The sequence below is a fragment of the Papio anubis genome, chromosome 19, assembly GCF_008728515.1.
Source record: "Papio anubis isolate 15944 chromosome 19, Panubis1.0, whole genome shotgun sequence".
Classification (NCBI taxonomy): Eukaryota; Metazoa; Chordata; class Mammalia; order Primates; family Cercopithecidae; genus Papio; species Papio anubis.
The window spans coordinates 13,978,008-13,990,387 of record NC_044994.1 but is presented as its reverse complement, the minus strand read 5'-3'; the positions used below and the strand labels follow the sequence as shown (position 1 = coordinate 13,990,387).

Sequence of the window (12,380 nt, the reverse complement as noted above, 5' to 3'; positions counted from 1 at the left end):
ACTACTGAAACACTTAATGCAGGTTGTCAATAATTCACATAAAAAAAACACCAAAGAATTATAAAACCCTGATACGTTTGTCACAATGAAATAAATAAGAACAATTTTTAAATTATGGAAAATACACATGCATACTAGAAAATTACAATTAAATATAATTAAATTTACTTCCAGGTTTCTCTTCCAAATTAGAAAACTACAGTTATAATAAAACCTGAACTTGTAAGTTTTGTTGCTTTCTTCTGAATCCATCTTAAATACTCCAAATAAACCTAAAACACAGCTCATGTGCCTGTCCCTGTTACTAGTACCAAAAGAGAATTTTAAGGAACAAGGTTACAGCTAACCTCTATAAGATTATCTCAAAGAATTTCATAAAGAGGCCTCAAATTAAATCTAAAACTGATTGTGTTTCTTTCTATCCTCCTGCCCTATTCTCTACCCATTTTCCAAAACCTGCTCTTGTTTAGTACTGCCTATCTTAGCCGATAGAACTACAGATCATATGGTCAACAAAATCAGTATCTGTAAGTCACAGTCAACTGCTTCCTCTCTGTGAGCCTCTATGTTCAATCATCAAACTCTACAGCTTTTTCTCCTCAATTTATGCTCAAATCTATTCTCTTTTCTCCAACTCTACCACAAACTAATTCAGGCCTTCATTCTTACTCACCTGGATGATTCCCACAACTCAACCTCCCTTCACTTTCTTATCCCAATCTATTCTTCACACCAAAGTCATAATTCTCTCTGTAAAACACAAATTTTATGCTTAAACCTCTTCAATGTCTCTCTACTATGTACAAAACAAATCTCTTTTGAGACCTACCTCTGTGAACCATTCCAGCCTCGCCTGCTGCCACAGTCCCCTCAGATCTCAGGCTCCAACTTGTCAACTTATGGGATCCTATGTATTTTCATATGCTACTCCCTAGACTTGGAATGCTCTTTGTCGTCACCCTCTTGGACTGGAAACTAGATATCTTATAAAACTCAGTTCAGGCATCACTTCTCCTGTGAAATTTCCCGATTCTCACAAAATTTATTATACCATTTCTCACACTATAGTGTAATTATTTGTTTGAAGTCTTTTTTAGCTGGCTGTGGGCTTCTTGGGGGCTATGACTGTGTCTTAGTCGTCTTTATTTCCAGGAGCTAGCACAGTGCCTATTAACTAGTAAGAATAAAAATGGGTGTTGAATATAATCCTTAAATAACCATCATGTTTTTTTAATATTTTTATTGTAGCAAAATATACATAAAATTTACCATCTTCACCATTTTTAAATGTACAATTCAGTGATACTAAGTACATTCATATCATTGTGCAACTATCACCACCATCCATCTCTAGAACTTTTTTCATCTTGCAAAAGTGAAACTCTATACCCATTAAAAACTGAGAAAACTGAAACTCTACATCCTATTCCTCCTACTCCCTCATCTCTGGAAACCACCATACATTCTACTTTCTGTTCCCATGATTTTGACTACTATCTATACTTAGTGGAACCATACAGTATTTGTCTTTTTGTAACTGGCTCACTTTCACTTAGAATAATGGCCTCAAGGATCTTATGTGTCAGAATTTCCTTTCTTTTTAAGTTTAATGATATACCATTATAAGCACATACCACATTTTGCTCATCTACTCTTCTGTCAATGGATACTTTTGGGCTGCTTTCATACTTTAGCTATTACGAATAATGCTGCTAAGGACACAGGTGAACAAATACCTCCTCAAGACTTCCTTTCCAATCTTTGGGATATATACTCAAAAGCAGAACTGTTGGATCATATTGTAATTCAATTTTTAATCTTTTGTGCAACTGTCGTATTCTTTTCAGCAGTGGCTATGCCATTTTATATTCCTACAAACAGTGCAAAGAGTTCTAATTCCTCCACATCCTCACTGACAGGTTTTTTCTGGTTGTTTTGATAACAGCCATTCTAATGGCTGTAAGGCAGTATCTCACTGTGGTTTTGGTTTGCATTCCCCTAATAATTAGTGACGTTAAACATCTTTTCATATGCTTATTGATTCATATTTATTCTTTGCAGAAATGTCTATTCAACTCATTCAAGTCAAATGGAGTTTTTCAGGTTTTCTTGATGTAGAGTTTTAAGAGTCTATATATATTTTGGATTTTAATCTCTTATCAGACACATGATTTGAAAACATTTTCTCCCATTTCATAGGCTGCCTTTCTCCCTGTTGACAGATGTCCTTTGATACACATTAAGTTTTTAATTTTCATGAAGTCTAATTTGTTTATTTTTCTTTTGTTAACTGCACTTTTGGTGTCATATTCAAGAAATCACTGCCAGATACAATGCTGTGAGGTTTCTGCCCTCTTTTCCTTCAAAAAGGTTTATAGTTTTATATCGCACATTTAGATTTTCAGGCATTTTGAATTAAATTTCTGAATACAGTGTTAGGTAAGGTTCCTACTTTATTCTTTTACACGTGAATATCTAGTTGCCCAAGCACCATTTGTTTAAAAGATTGCTCTTTTCCCATTAAATTTTTTTGGGGTCTTGGACCCCAAAAATCAATTGACCTTAAATGCAAAGGTTTATTTCTGAATTCCCAATTCTCTTCTATTGGTCTTTACGTCCACCCTTATGTTAGTAATACACTGTCTTGATTACTGTTGCCTTGTGGTGAGTCTTGAAAGTAGGAAGTGTGAGTCCTCCAACTTCCGTTCTTTCTCAAGATTGCTTTGGCTGTTTGGGGCTGTCTTGAGATTCCTTATTAATTTCTGGATAGATTTTTCTATTTCTGCAAGAAACATCTTTAGGATTTTGACAGAACTTCATTGAGTATGTACTGACATCTTAACAATATTAAATTTTCTAATCCATGAACATGGGAGGTAGTTCCAATTGTCTTCTTTAATTTCTTTCAGCAATATTTTGTAGTTTTCAGTGTGTAAGTCTTACCTCCTTGGTAAAGTTCATGCCTAAGTATTTTATTCTTTTTGATGCTATTGTAAATGGAGTTGTTTTCTCAATTTCCTGAAAGATTCATTGTTAACAGATTGTTCAATTAACAGACTGTTCACTGTTAATGTATAGATATACAACTGATTTCTGTGTTTTAACTTTGTATTCTGCTAAACTGCTAAATTTGTTCTAAAAGTTTTTTTTGTCGTTGTTGAAATCTTTAGGTTTCCACATATAAGATCACTGCAAACAGAGATAATTTTTATTTCCTTTCCAATTCGAATGTCTTTTCTTTTTCTTGCCTAATTGCTCTGGTCAGCACTTCCAGTATTGTTAAATAGAAGTGGTAAAAGCAGGTATCCTTGCCCTATTCTAAGAAGAAAAGTTTTCAGTCTTTCACCATCTAATACGATGTTTATTAGAGGTTTTTCATATATGGCTTTTATTACAATGAGGTCATTCCCTACTATTCCAAGTTTACTGAGTGTTTTTATCATGAAAGGGTGTTAAATTATGTCAAATGCTTTTTCTGGTCAATTGGAATGATTATGCAGTTTTTCCCCTTTATTATGTTAATATGGTGTATTACATTGATCAATTTTCCTATGTTGAACTATCTTTAACATTCCAGGAATAAATCCCACTTGATCATGGTGTATAATCCCTTTCTCATGTTGCTGAATGTGGCTCACTAATATTTGGTTAAGGATTTTTGTATCAATGTTAATATGGTATATTGGTCTGTAGTTTTCTTGTAGTGTCTTTTTTCTGGCTTTATACTGGTTTTGCTGGCTTTTTAGAATGAGTCAGGAAGTCTTCACTCCTCTCTAATTTGTTAGAAAAGTTTGAGAAAGAATGATACTAGTTCTTTTTTAAATGTTTGGCAGAAATCCCCACTGAGACCATAAGGTCCAAGGCTTTTCCTTGTTAGGAAAATTTCAACTATTGATTCAATCTCCTTACCAGTTATAGGTTTATTCAGGTTTCCTATATCTTCATGATTCTGTCTTAACAGGTTTTGTGTTCTAGAAATTCATCCATTTCATCTAGGTTATCCAATTTGTTGGCATATTGTTCATAGTACTCTCTTATAATCCTTTTTATTTCTGTAGAATTAGTAGTAATGTACCCACTTTCATTTCTGATTTTGGTAATTTGAGTCTTCTTTTTTCTTAGTCCATCTAGCCAAAAAATTTGGGTTATCTGACAAAGTCTAGTATTGTTCCCTAATACTAATCTTCTCCATTTGAAGCAGTTTTTTTTTTTTTTAATTAAATGATGAAACTACCCCAAACTACCCCAAATGTCCTTATAACTTAAGCAGATGTACTGTGTTTGGAAACTCATAATAAAGACATATTTTTAAAAACTCATCTCCCATCCAAATCTCCATACCTTTACTATTATACTTCATCAGTGGGGGAAAAAAATATAGAGTCCACGGCAGATCCAAAATTAGCTCACCTATATCAACATACCTAAGATAGCATAGTCCTTGATGCCTTTACCTATACATTAAGGAAGAAACAGAATGTAATCCTACTGAATTCAGTAGGTCAATATATGGAGACAATCAACTTTCCAAAACAGCTCTTTGAGGTTTCCCTAAGAAAAAGAAATAGGAAACAAAATACTATTTTATCACATGTTCCAAAGGTATGCTATGTACCAAATAATTGTTTGATAATAGCTTAAATCAACCAAAAATTCCGCAATAGTCATCTATGCTACGGGTCAGCAACTTTTCTATGAAGGGCCAGAAAGTAAATATTTTACTTTTTACAGGCCATATAGTCTCTTATTGAAACTACACAGCTACTTTACTGTCACACTAAAGGAGCCACAGACAGTAAATAAATGAATGGCTGTGCTGTGTTTCAACAATACTTTATGGAGGGCTGGATTTGGCCTGTGAGCTGTAGTCTGCAGACCATGATCTATACCTCTCTTGAGCCTACTTCCTAATGCAGATGGAAAAAATGAAAGGTTACCAAATGAGATAACTGGAGAACAAAATATATTATTTCCTTCATTCTTCTGCTAACTCCAAAGCTTTTAATAAAATTAGATTTTAAAAAATCAATTATTACCATTTTTAGGTGTAACAAAGATTTTTAACATTTTTAGGTGTGATAAAGGTGAGAAACTTTTTAAAAGAGCCCTTACGTTTTAGAATACATATTAAATATCTACTGATGAAATAATATGGTATCTGTCTAGATCTGCTTCAAAATAATTCAGTAGAGGGAATGGGAGGAAAGGTGTATAGATAAAACTGGCCATGAGTATTAATTCAAGTGAGGCGATGGGTACATAAGATTTATTACACTATTATCTCTACCTTTGTATATGTTTAATGTTTCCAACGATAAAAAAGTTCATAAAAAACAAATCACTTTATAAACAATATGGCAAATTATGTATGACAAATCTAAGTGCATCTGCAAAATTAACTCTTTTCTCCACTTTAGCACTACTGACATTTAAAGCCAGATCATTGTTGTGAGAGCTGTCCTGAGCACTGTAGGACATTCAGTAGCATCCTTAGCTTCTATCCTCTAGATGTCAGCTGTACCTCCTCCACCCACCCACTTGTAAGAATTAAAAATGCCACTAGACATTTCCAAATGTCCCTTGTGGAACCTAAATGCCCCCAGCTAAGAACCAATGTATTAAACAAACTATACAGTTGTTTAACAGGCAGTGTTAATTCTTATATCCTAGAAAAATGAAACTTTGATAAACTTTTTTTTCGTACTGGGCTGAAGTCTTGATTGAGACAGGGTCTCACTCCTGCCACCCAGGCTGGAGTGCAGTGGTGCGGTTTCAGCTCACCACAGCCTGGGCTTCCTGGGCTCAACCGATTCTCCCACCTCAGCCTTCCAAGTAGAAGAGACTATAGCAGTGCGTCAGCACAGGTGGCTAATTTTTTATATTTTTAATAGAGACAGGGTTTTGCCATGTTGCCCAGGCTGGTCTTGAACTCCTGAAATCAAGTAATTCACCCACCTCAGCCTCTCAAAGTGCTTGGATTACAGACGTGAACCACTGCACTTGGCCAATATTTATATTTTAACTCAATTTTTCAATATAGTTTTTCCTTTACCAATTGGGAAACTGTGTTATTAATACCCCTTCTCACACTTTTACAAATTGCATTTTCTTATAATGAATTTTAAAATAAAAAATGCACAAAACGGAAATCCAAATGAGGAATACGGTAAAAGTCCCATATATCTATCTTACTGTTCTAGTTAGCAGTCAGTTTGCAAACTTAAAAATACATTATTTGGCTGGGCGCGGTGGCTCATGCCTGTAATCCCAGCACTTTGGGAGGCCTAGGCGGGTGGATCACTAGGTAAGGAGATGGAGACCACTATCCTGGCTAACACGGTGAAACCCCCTTTCTACCAAAAATACAAAAAATTAGCCGGGCGTGGCGGCGTGCGCCTGTTGTCCCAGCTACTCCGGAGGCTGAGGGAAGAGAATGGCGTGAACCCAGGAGGCAGAGCTTGCAGTGAGCTGAGATTGTGCTACTGCACTCCTGCCTGAACGACAGAGCAAGACTCCGTCTCAAAAAAACAAACAAACAAACAAACAAAAACCATTATTTATAAATATCTAGACTACCAAGACTCACTTCAACTCCCGTCGTTCCATGTTTATCTTATTAACTGTTTGTTTTATATTTGAGTACAGTTAAGAAAAAAAGAGGCTGGGTGCAATGGCTCACACTTGTAATTCCAACACTTTGGGAGGCCAAGGCAGGAGAATCACTTGAGTCTAGGAGTTTGACACCAAACCGGGCAACACAGTAAGACCTTGTCTTTACAAAAAATTTTTAAAAATTAGCCAAGCATGACAGCACACAACTGTAGTCCTAGCTACTTGGTAGGCTGAAGTGGGAGAATTGTTTGAGCCTGGAAAGTCAAGGCTGCAGTGAACCATGATCATGCCACGGCAGTCCAGTCAGGGCAACAGAGCAAGACCCTGTATCAAAAAACAAAAAAACAAAAAAACAAAAAATAAAAAACATCTGGCCAGGTATGGGGCTCATGCCAGTAATCCCAGCATTTGGGAGGCTGAGGTGGGCGAATCACTCAAGGTCAGGAGGAGTTTGAGACTGGCCTGGCCAACATGATGAAACCCCAACTCTACTAAAAATACAAAAAATCAGCGCGGCGCAATGGTGCACTCCTGTGATCTCAGCTACTCGGACAGCGGAGGCACAAGAATCGCCTGAATCCGGGAGGCAGAGGTTGCAGTGAGCCAAGGACATGGCACTGCACTCCAGCCTGGGCAACAGAGGGAGATTCTGTCTCAAAAAAAAAAAAAAAAAAAAAAGGAAAGAAAATCTACTCTCGAAAAACAATGCCAATTTCATTCCTAATTCCAAAGCTGCAAACCCATTCTGCAAAAACTCTCAGGTGAATAAAAATCTCTAGAAACACAAATATATGAATAATCCCATGCTGCCAGGTTGGTGATTAAATTCTGAATCAGAAAGCATACTTTAAAAAGAAACTTAGGCAAAAAGAAATGTGGTTTTTCAGCTTCTTGCCTTATTAGCTGTAATCAGAAGAACTTTGGTTTTTCAGTAGTTGTTGCTATTGGGGTTTCTGGATTCACTAAATTAAAAATCAGATATTCAGCTCAAGAAATTTCATACCATTCCACCAAATAAAACTAAAATAATAAGAAAGTAAAGTAATTACCTTCTATATACAAAATACTAAAATTAACTTTCATTACCAAAAAAAACCTTGTAACACACACTAGGTTCCTAAATTCACAACCAAGAAAGATGCAACTTAAAAATTACTAGTGCAAAGTAAAATCAAATTATATAATCTCATTCATACAGACATCATAGTAATAAAACTATTGTATAGTTCATAGATATCTAATCTGCTAATTTAAAATTGAAGTTCTTAGGCGTGGTGGCTCACACCTGTAATCTCAGCACTTTGGGAGGCTGAGGCAGCCACATTACTTGAGGTCAGGAGCTCGACACCACCCTGGCCAACATGGCAAAACCCTGTCTCTACTAAAAATACAAAAATTACCCAGGTGTGGTAGCAGGTGCCTGTAATCCCAGCTACTGGGGAGGCTGAGGCATGAGAATCACTTGAACCCAGGAGGCAGAAGTTGCAGTGAGCTGAGAATAGGCCACTGCACTCCAGCCTGGGCAACAGCATGAGATTCTGCTTAAAAAATTAATTAATTAATTAATTAATTTCAAGTTATTTCTAGCCAACAGAAAATTCCAACATTACAGATGACCTGTTTAACCTTAAAAACCACAGGCTCTTTAGTAGCTGTCCAACAATTCAAAATACATACATTTATAGAAAAAAGAAAAAGTAACATAAGACTAGAAAAGGCTTCTCTTTTCCAATATGCATCTTTTTAAATTTTTTAATTAGTAAAATCAGGCTGATCCAATTTAGCCCTCAGCAATTCAAGTCCTCATTAAGCTCTCACAGATGAGAGTGTTTTTAAGACAAAACTGCAATTTTCTGCCTAATTTAAATTTGCTACAATTTGATTTATTCTAAATAATCTTGCACTATACTAAAATAAGTGTGATTCAAATACATTTTTAGTAATGAGTAGCTAAGTAAGACAAAGCAAGCCATCCTTCACACTAGAGATATAGAGAGATCCCCAATCCAGACTCCAGTGATATTAAGAAGTGTTTCTCTTTTATAAGAATATATTCTAAATTAAATGAAGCATATATACACACATACGGTGATAAACATGCATTATGAACTCTTCAAATATTCACATTAAGGTCAAGAAACAATAAAACTTTAAAAATGCTAATTCAGTTACAACAAAACAACAACAAAAAATGTTTCCAAGTGTCACAGAGATCAGGAAAGATTCTGACCCAGTGGACTTACATTCCTTGTCCTTCAATTTCCCTACTATGATTCCTGATACTTGGACGAGCCCACCTTTAGCTCCGTAAAACATGATGGTTACACCACAGTAGCATGAAACTCAACTCCTATCTTTACCTAGGAGTATGGCTAAAATATAAAGGATCACAGAAAGACAAGTCTCTGTCAGATTTTTATTTTCAATCAGAAAAGTCTTAGGTGGATATTAAATTTCAAAAATAAAAACAATCCATCTCATGATATACAAGTATTATTTCTAGGAAATAAATGTTTACTTAAAATATTTTTCAAGTTTACTTACCTCTGCTTCGACATCCACATTTTGCTTCAAAAGTAACTTCAAAATGTCAACATGTCCATTCTGACTAGCAGCCTGCATAGCTGTGTGGCCAGCACACTGCCCATTTACCTAAATTTTTTTTAAAAAAGAATGAATGAATGAATAATCAGAAACAGGCAATATATACATACAGTGTAGGTTTAAATCTAGTATACTGTATGATTCCATGAAAATAATTTAGGTTGGTGTTCCATATATCATAGTTCAAATAACTACAGACTTCTTAATTCAGAGAAGGGAAACAAGCATTGTTTTAAAAAACAAAAGTTCCATTGTCCAAAGAGTTATGAAATAACTGTTAGGCAATCTGCAAAGTTGAAAGAAGGGAAAAAAGAAGGGAGGAAAGAAAGGAAGTAAATTAAGTTAGTTTTGTATATATACTTCTTTTTAGATTAATCTGAGTCCATGGTTCAATGAAAAAATGCACTGAAGTGAAAAGAAAACTTTTAGAAAAGATATTAGCTGCTAAGGATAAATAAATTCAATTCAACAAAAATACCAAACATCAACTTGCAGGCAAACTGCAAGGATAATAAATAAGGATGCACAAGGTAGGTATATACAACTATTATAAAGCAGCAATTTCCAACCTTCCCTTCACTCCAGATGTCATGTACATGTATAACTAATCCATGGATATACCCAAGGCCAAGTGCAATTCTTTAATTCTACCCCTTTTACTCCCATCCACAAAACCATTAAAGATGGTTAAAGATGGTAGCCTGGCCACATGTTTATATACTATCTTTCCTGAAACCACACTAAAACGACATTAAAATAATTTTATTTTAGTAAAAATCCATAAAGATAAAGGGAGAACATCAGAAAACAAGAAAAAGTAACACATTTTGTGAAAGAGAGAAAACAGATGGAAAAGCGTTATCTCACTTTAGAGAGAACAGGAAGCCACAGTGTAAAGAGCACAGGAAATCCCAGACAAACTCAAAGCCTACAAACATAAGCACATCATAGGTAACAAGGGGGGCCTCAGGTGTAAGTCTGATGTGCAATGGTCACACTCCAAGCCCACTCCTCAAACTCAAGGACAGAACACTAGCTGCCTGCATCTCATCCCCAGACAGGAAAACTTGAACAACTGTAGAGAATAGATTTCTATAGGATGGTATTTAGAGATCCCCCAAAACTCTACACCCAATCACCATAATGCAAAGTTAGTCAATAAGTCCAGGTGAGGAGAGCTATCAATCAGCTTTGTAATGTCCTATTGAGATATGAATGGACAACCAAGGATTGGAGATTTGTCCCCTCTTATAGATGAACGAACAACCAAGGATTACCAGACGTCTGAGGAATGGCTCTGATGTGAAAACAGTAACTCAGAAGACACAAAAAACTTAAGCAGACACAAGAACTTGTTTTCTTATAAAGACCTATCATATACGCTCAGTAAGGAAAAAAATGATATTGTATCCTCTTTAAACACCAACATGATACTATCAAAAGGAATGTGAAAAGGGCAACCAAGAAAAGCTTGAAATTTAAAACTGATGGGATAAAAATCTTGGAAAAAGGGTGAGAAAATTAAGTTAAGGAACCTCTCAGAAAGGAAGTGGGGCAAGAAAAAAACAGGAGAAAAAAAAGAAAAAGAAAATCCGAGGAATAGTCCAAGAATAACCAATAAAACAACTAAAGAAAATTTGCAGATATGAAAGACATGATTTCCAGTTTTAAAAAGTCAAACACCTAAAGCAATGGATGAAAACAGATCCACATCAAGGTGTATCATTGTGCAAGTTCTTAATGCTGACCAAAACAAAATATCATCATGCTTAAGAGAAAAAACAGCGTACATGTAAGTTCAGGAATCTGAATGGCTTATATCTTCTCAATAGTAATTCTGGAATTATTCTACAGGAAAATGACTTCTAACCTAGAACTCTATTCCAATCTAAAACTTAACTGTGGAGTTTAAAAAAAAAATTCAGATAGTACAGGTCTATTTCCCATGCATCCTTTCTCAGAAGCTAATAAAAGCCTTACTTCACCAAAAAGAGAGAAAATGTAGAAACAAAAAGACAGGGGATACAGAAAACAAGAAATTCAACATAGGAGAGAAGAGAAGGGAACCCTCAGGATGATGGGTGAGAAGACACTCCAAGTGGGCATCCAGTGCAGAGGAAACCCTGTTCAGATGGAGAATATCAGAAGGCATAAGAGAAATGTCTCCCAGAAGATGAAAATGAATACATTTCATCTGTTGTACCTAAATGTCTCGAGCAATTGAGGTATGTTACGATTAAAGAGGAATTTAGGAAGAAATTAAGTATAAGAATACAGATTACTAACAAATGAAAAAATATAAAAATTATGTGTAAGCAGAGGGACTGCGAAAGACCACAAGTAACTTTTAAGAATGAAGGAAATATTCTACACCTTAATAGAGGTGTGGACTATGTGGGTGGTATGCATTTGTCAAAACTGGCTGATCCACGTACTTCACTGTATGAAAATTATACTTCAATTTTTTAAAAAATGACAATTATGAACTCCAATTAAAAACAAAAAGTTAGGTAGGAAAACATAATCTAATATACTCCACAGCATGGCTATGAATGTCATTTACATAACATGCACAACTAATTTTAATCCAAACAAAATTACAATATAATATAACTACATGATGAAGCTGGAAACAGTATGTGTGTGTCTGGTGGGGATGAGATGGAAGTGGTGAAATAAAGCTAAATCCTCACCTTCCACAGTGAGGTATCAAAAGATCTAGGAAAGGAAAAGGGAAAGGAAAGGAAGAAAGAAAATTAAGACATTATAACAGAGGTATATCGGTATGTTACCGGAAAATGTAGAGGTAAATATGAAGGCTATTAGCCAGCTAAGAATAGTTGCCTCTGAAGAACAGGAAAATAGGGGTGAGAAAGAGGAGATGCTATTTTTCATAACAAACCTTATAGAACTGTATTTTCCTTTAAATTTTTAGTACTGTAACGCTCTTAAAAAATAATTTTAAAATAAATTAGTAAGTAAATGAAAAAAAATTATAGTAAAATCTAAATTTGCTTGACTGGAATACAAAGGAAATCCATCTTTCAAACACAAAAAATACTTGGTACTTCAACATTTAAGGCAAATTATTTTTACACAGCTCACAACCAATCAACAAATTGCTGTGCTATATTGCTACAACTGATCTTTATAATAAAGCTAAC

General features: G+C 35.2%; 1 protein-coding gene across 3 annotated transcripts in view; it reads right to left on the bottom strand.

Moving 5' to 3' along the window:
- Positions 1-12,380, bottom strand: part of MIB1 (mindbomb E3 ubiquitin protein ligase 1) — a 133,126-nt gene that overhangs the window by 59,497 nt on the left and 61,249 nt on the right. For all 3 annotated transcript variants that reach the window (XM_009192508.2, XM_003914226.4, XM_021929853.2), the window contains exon 10: positions 9,157-9,264. In XM_009192508.2, the coding sequence (XP_009190772.1) occupies positions 9,157-9,264 (108 nt within the window). The remainder of the gene's footprint in view (positions 1-9,156; positions 9,265-12,380) is intronic.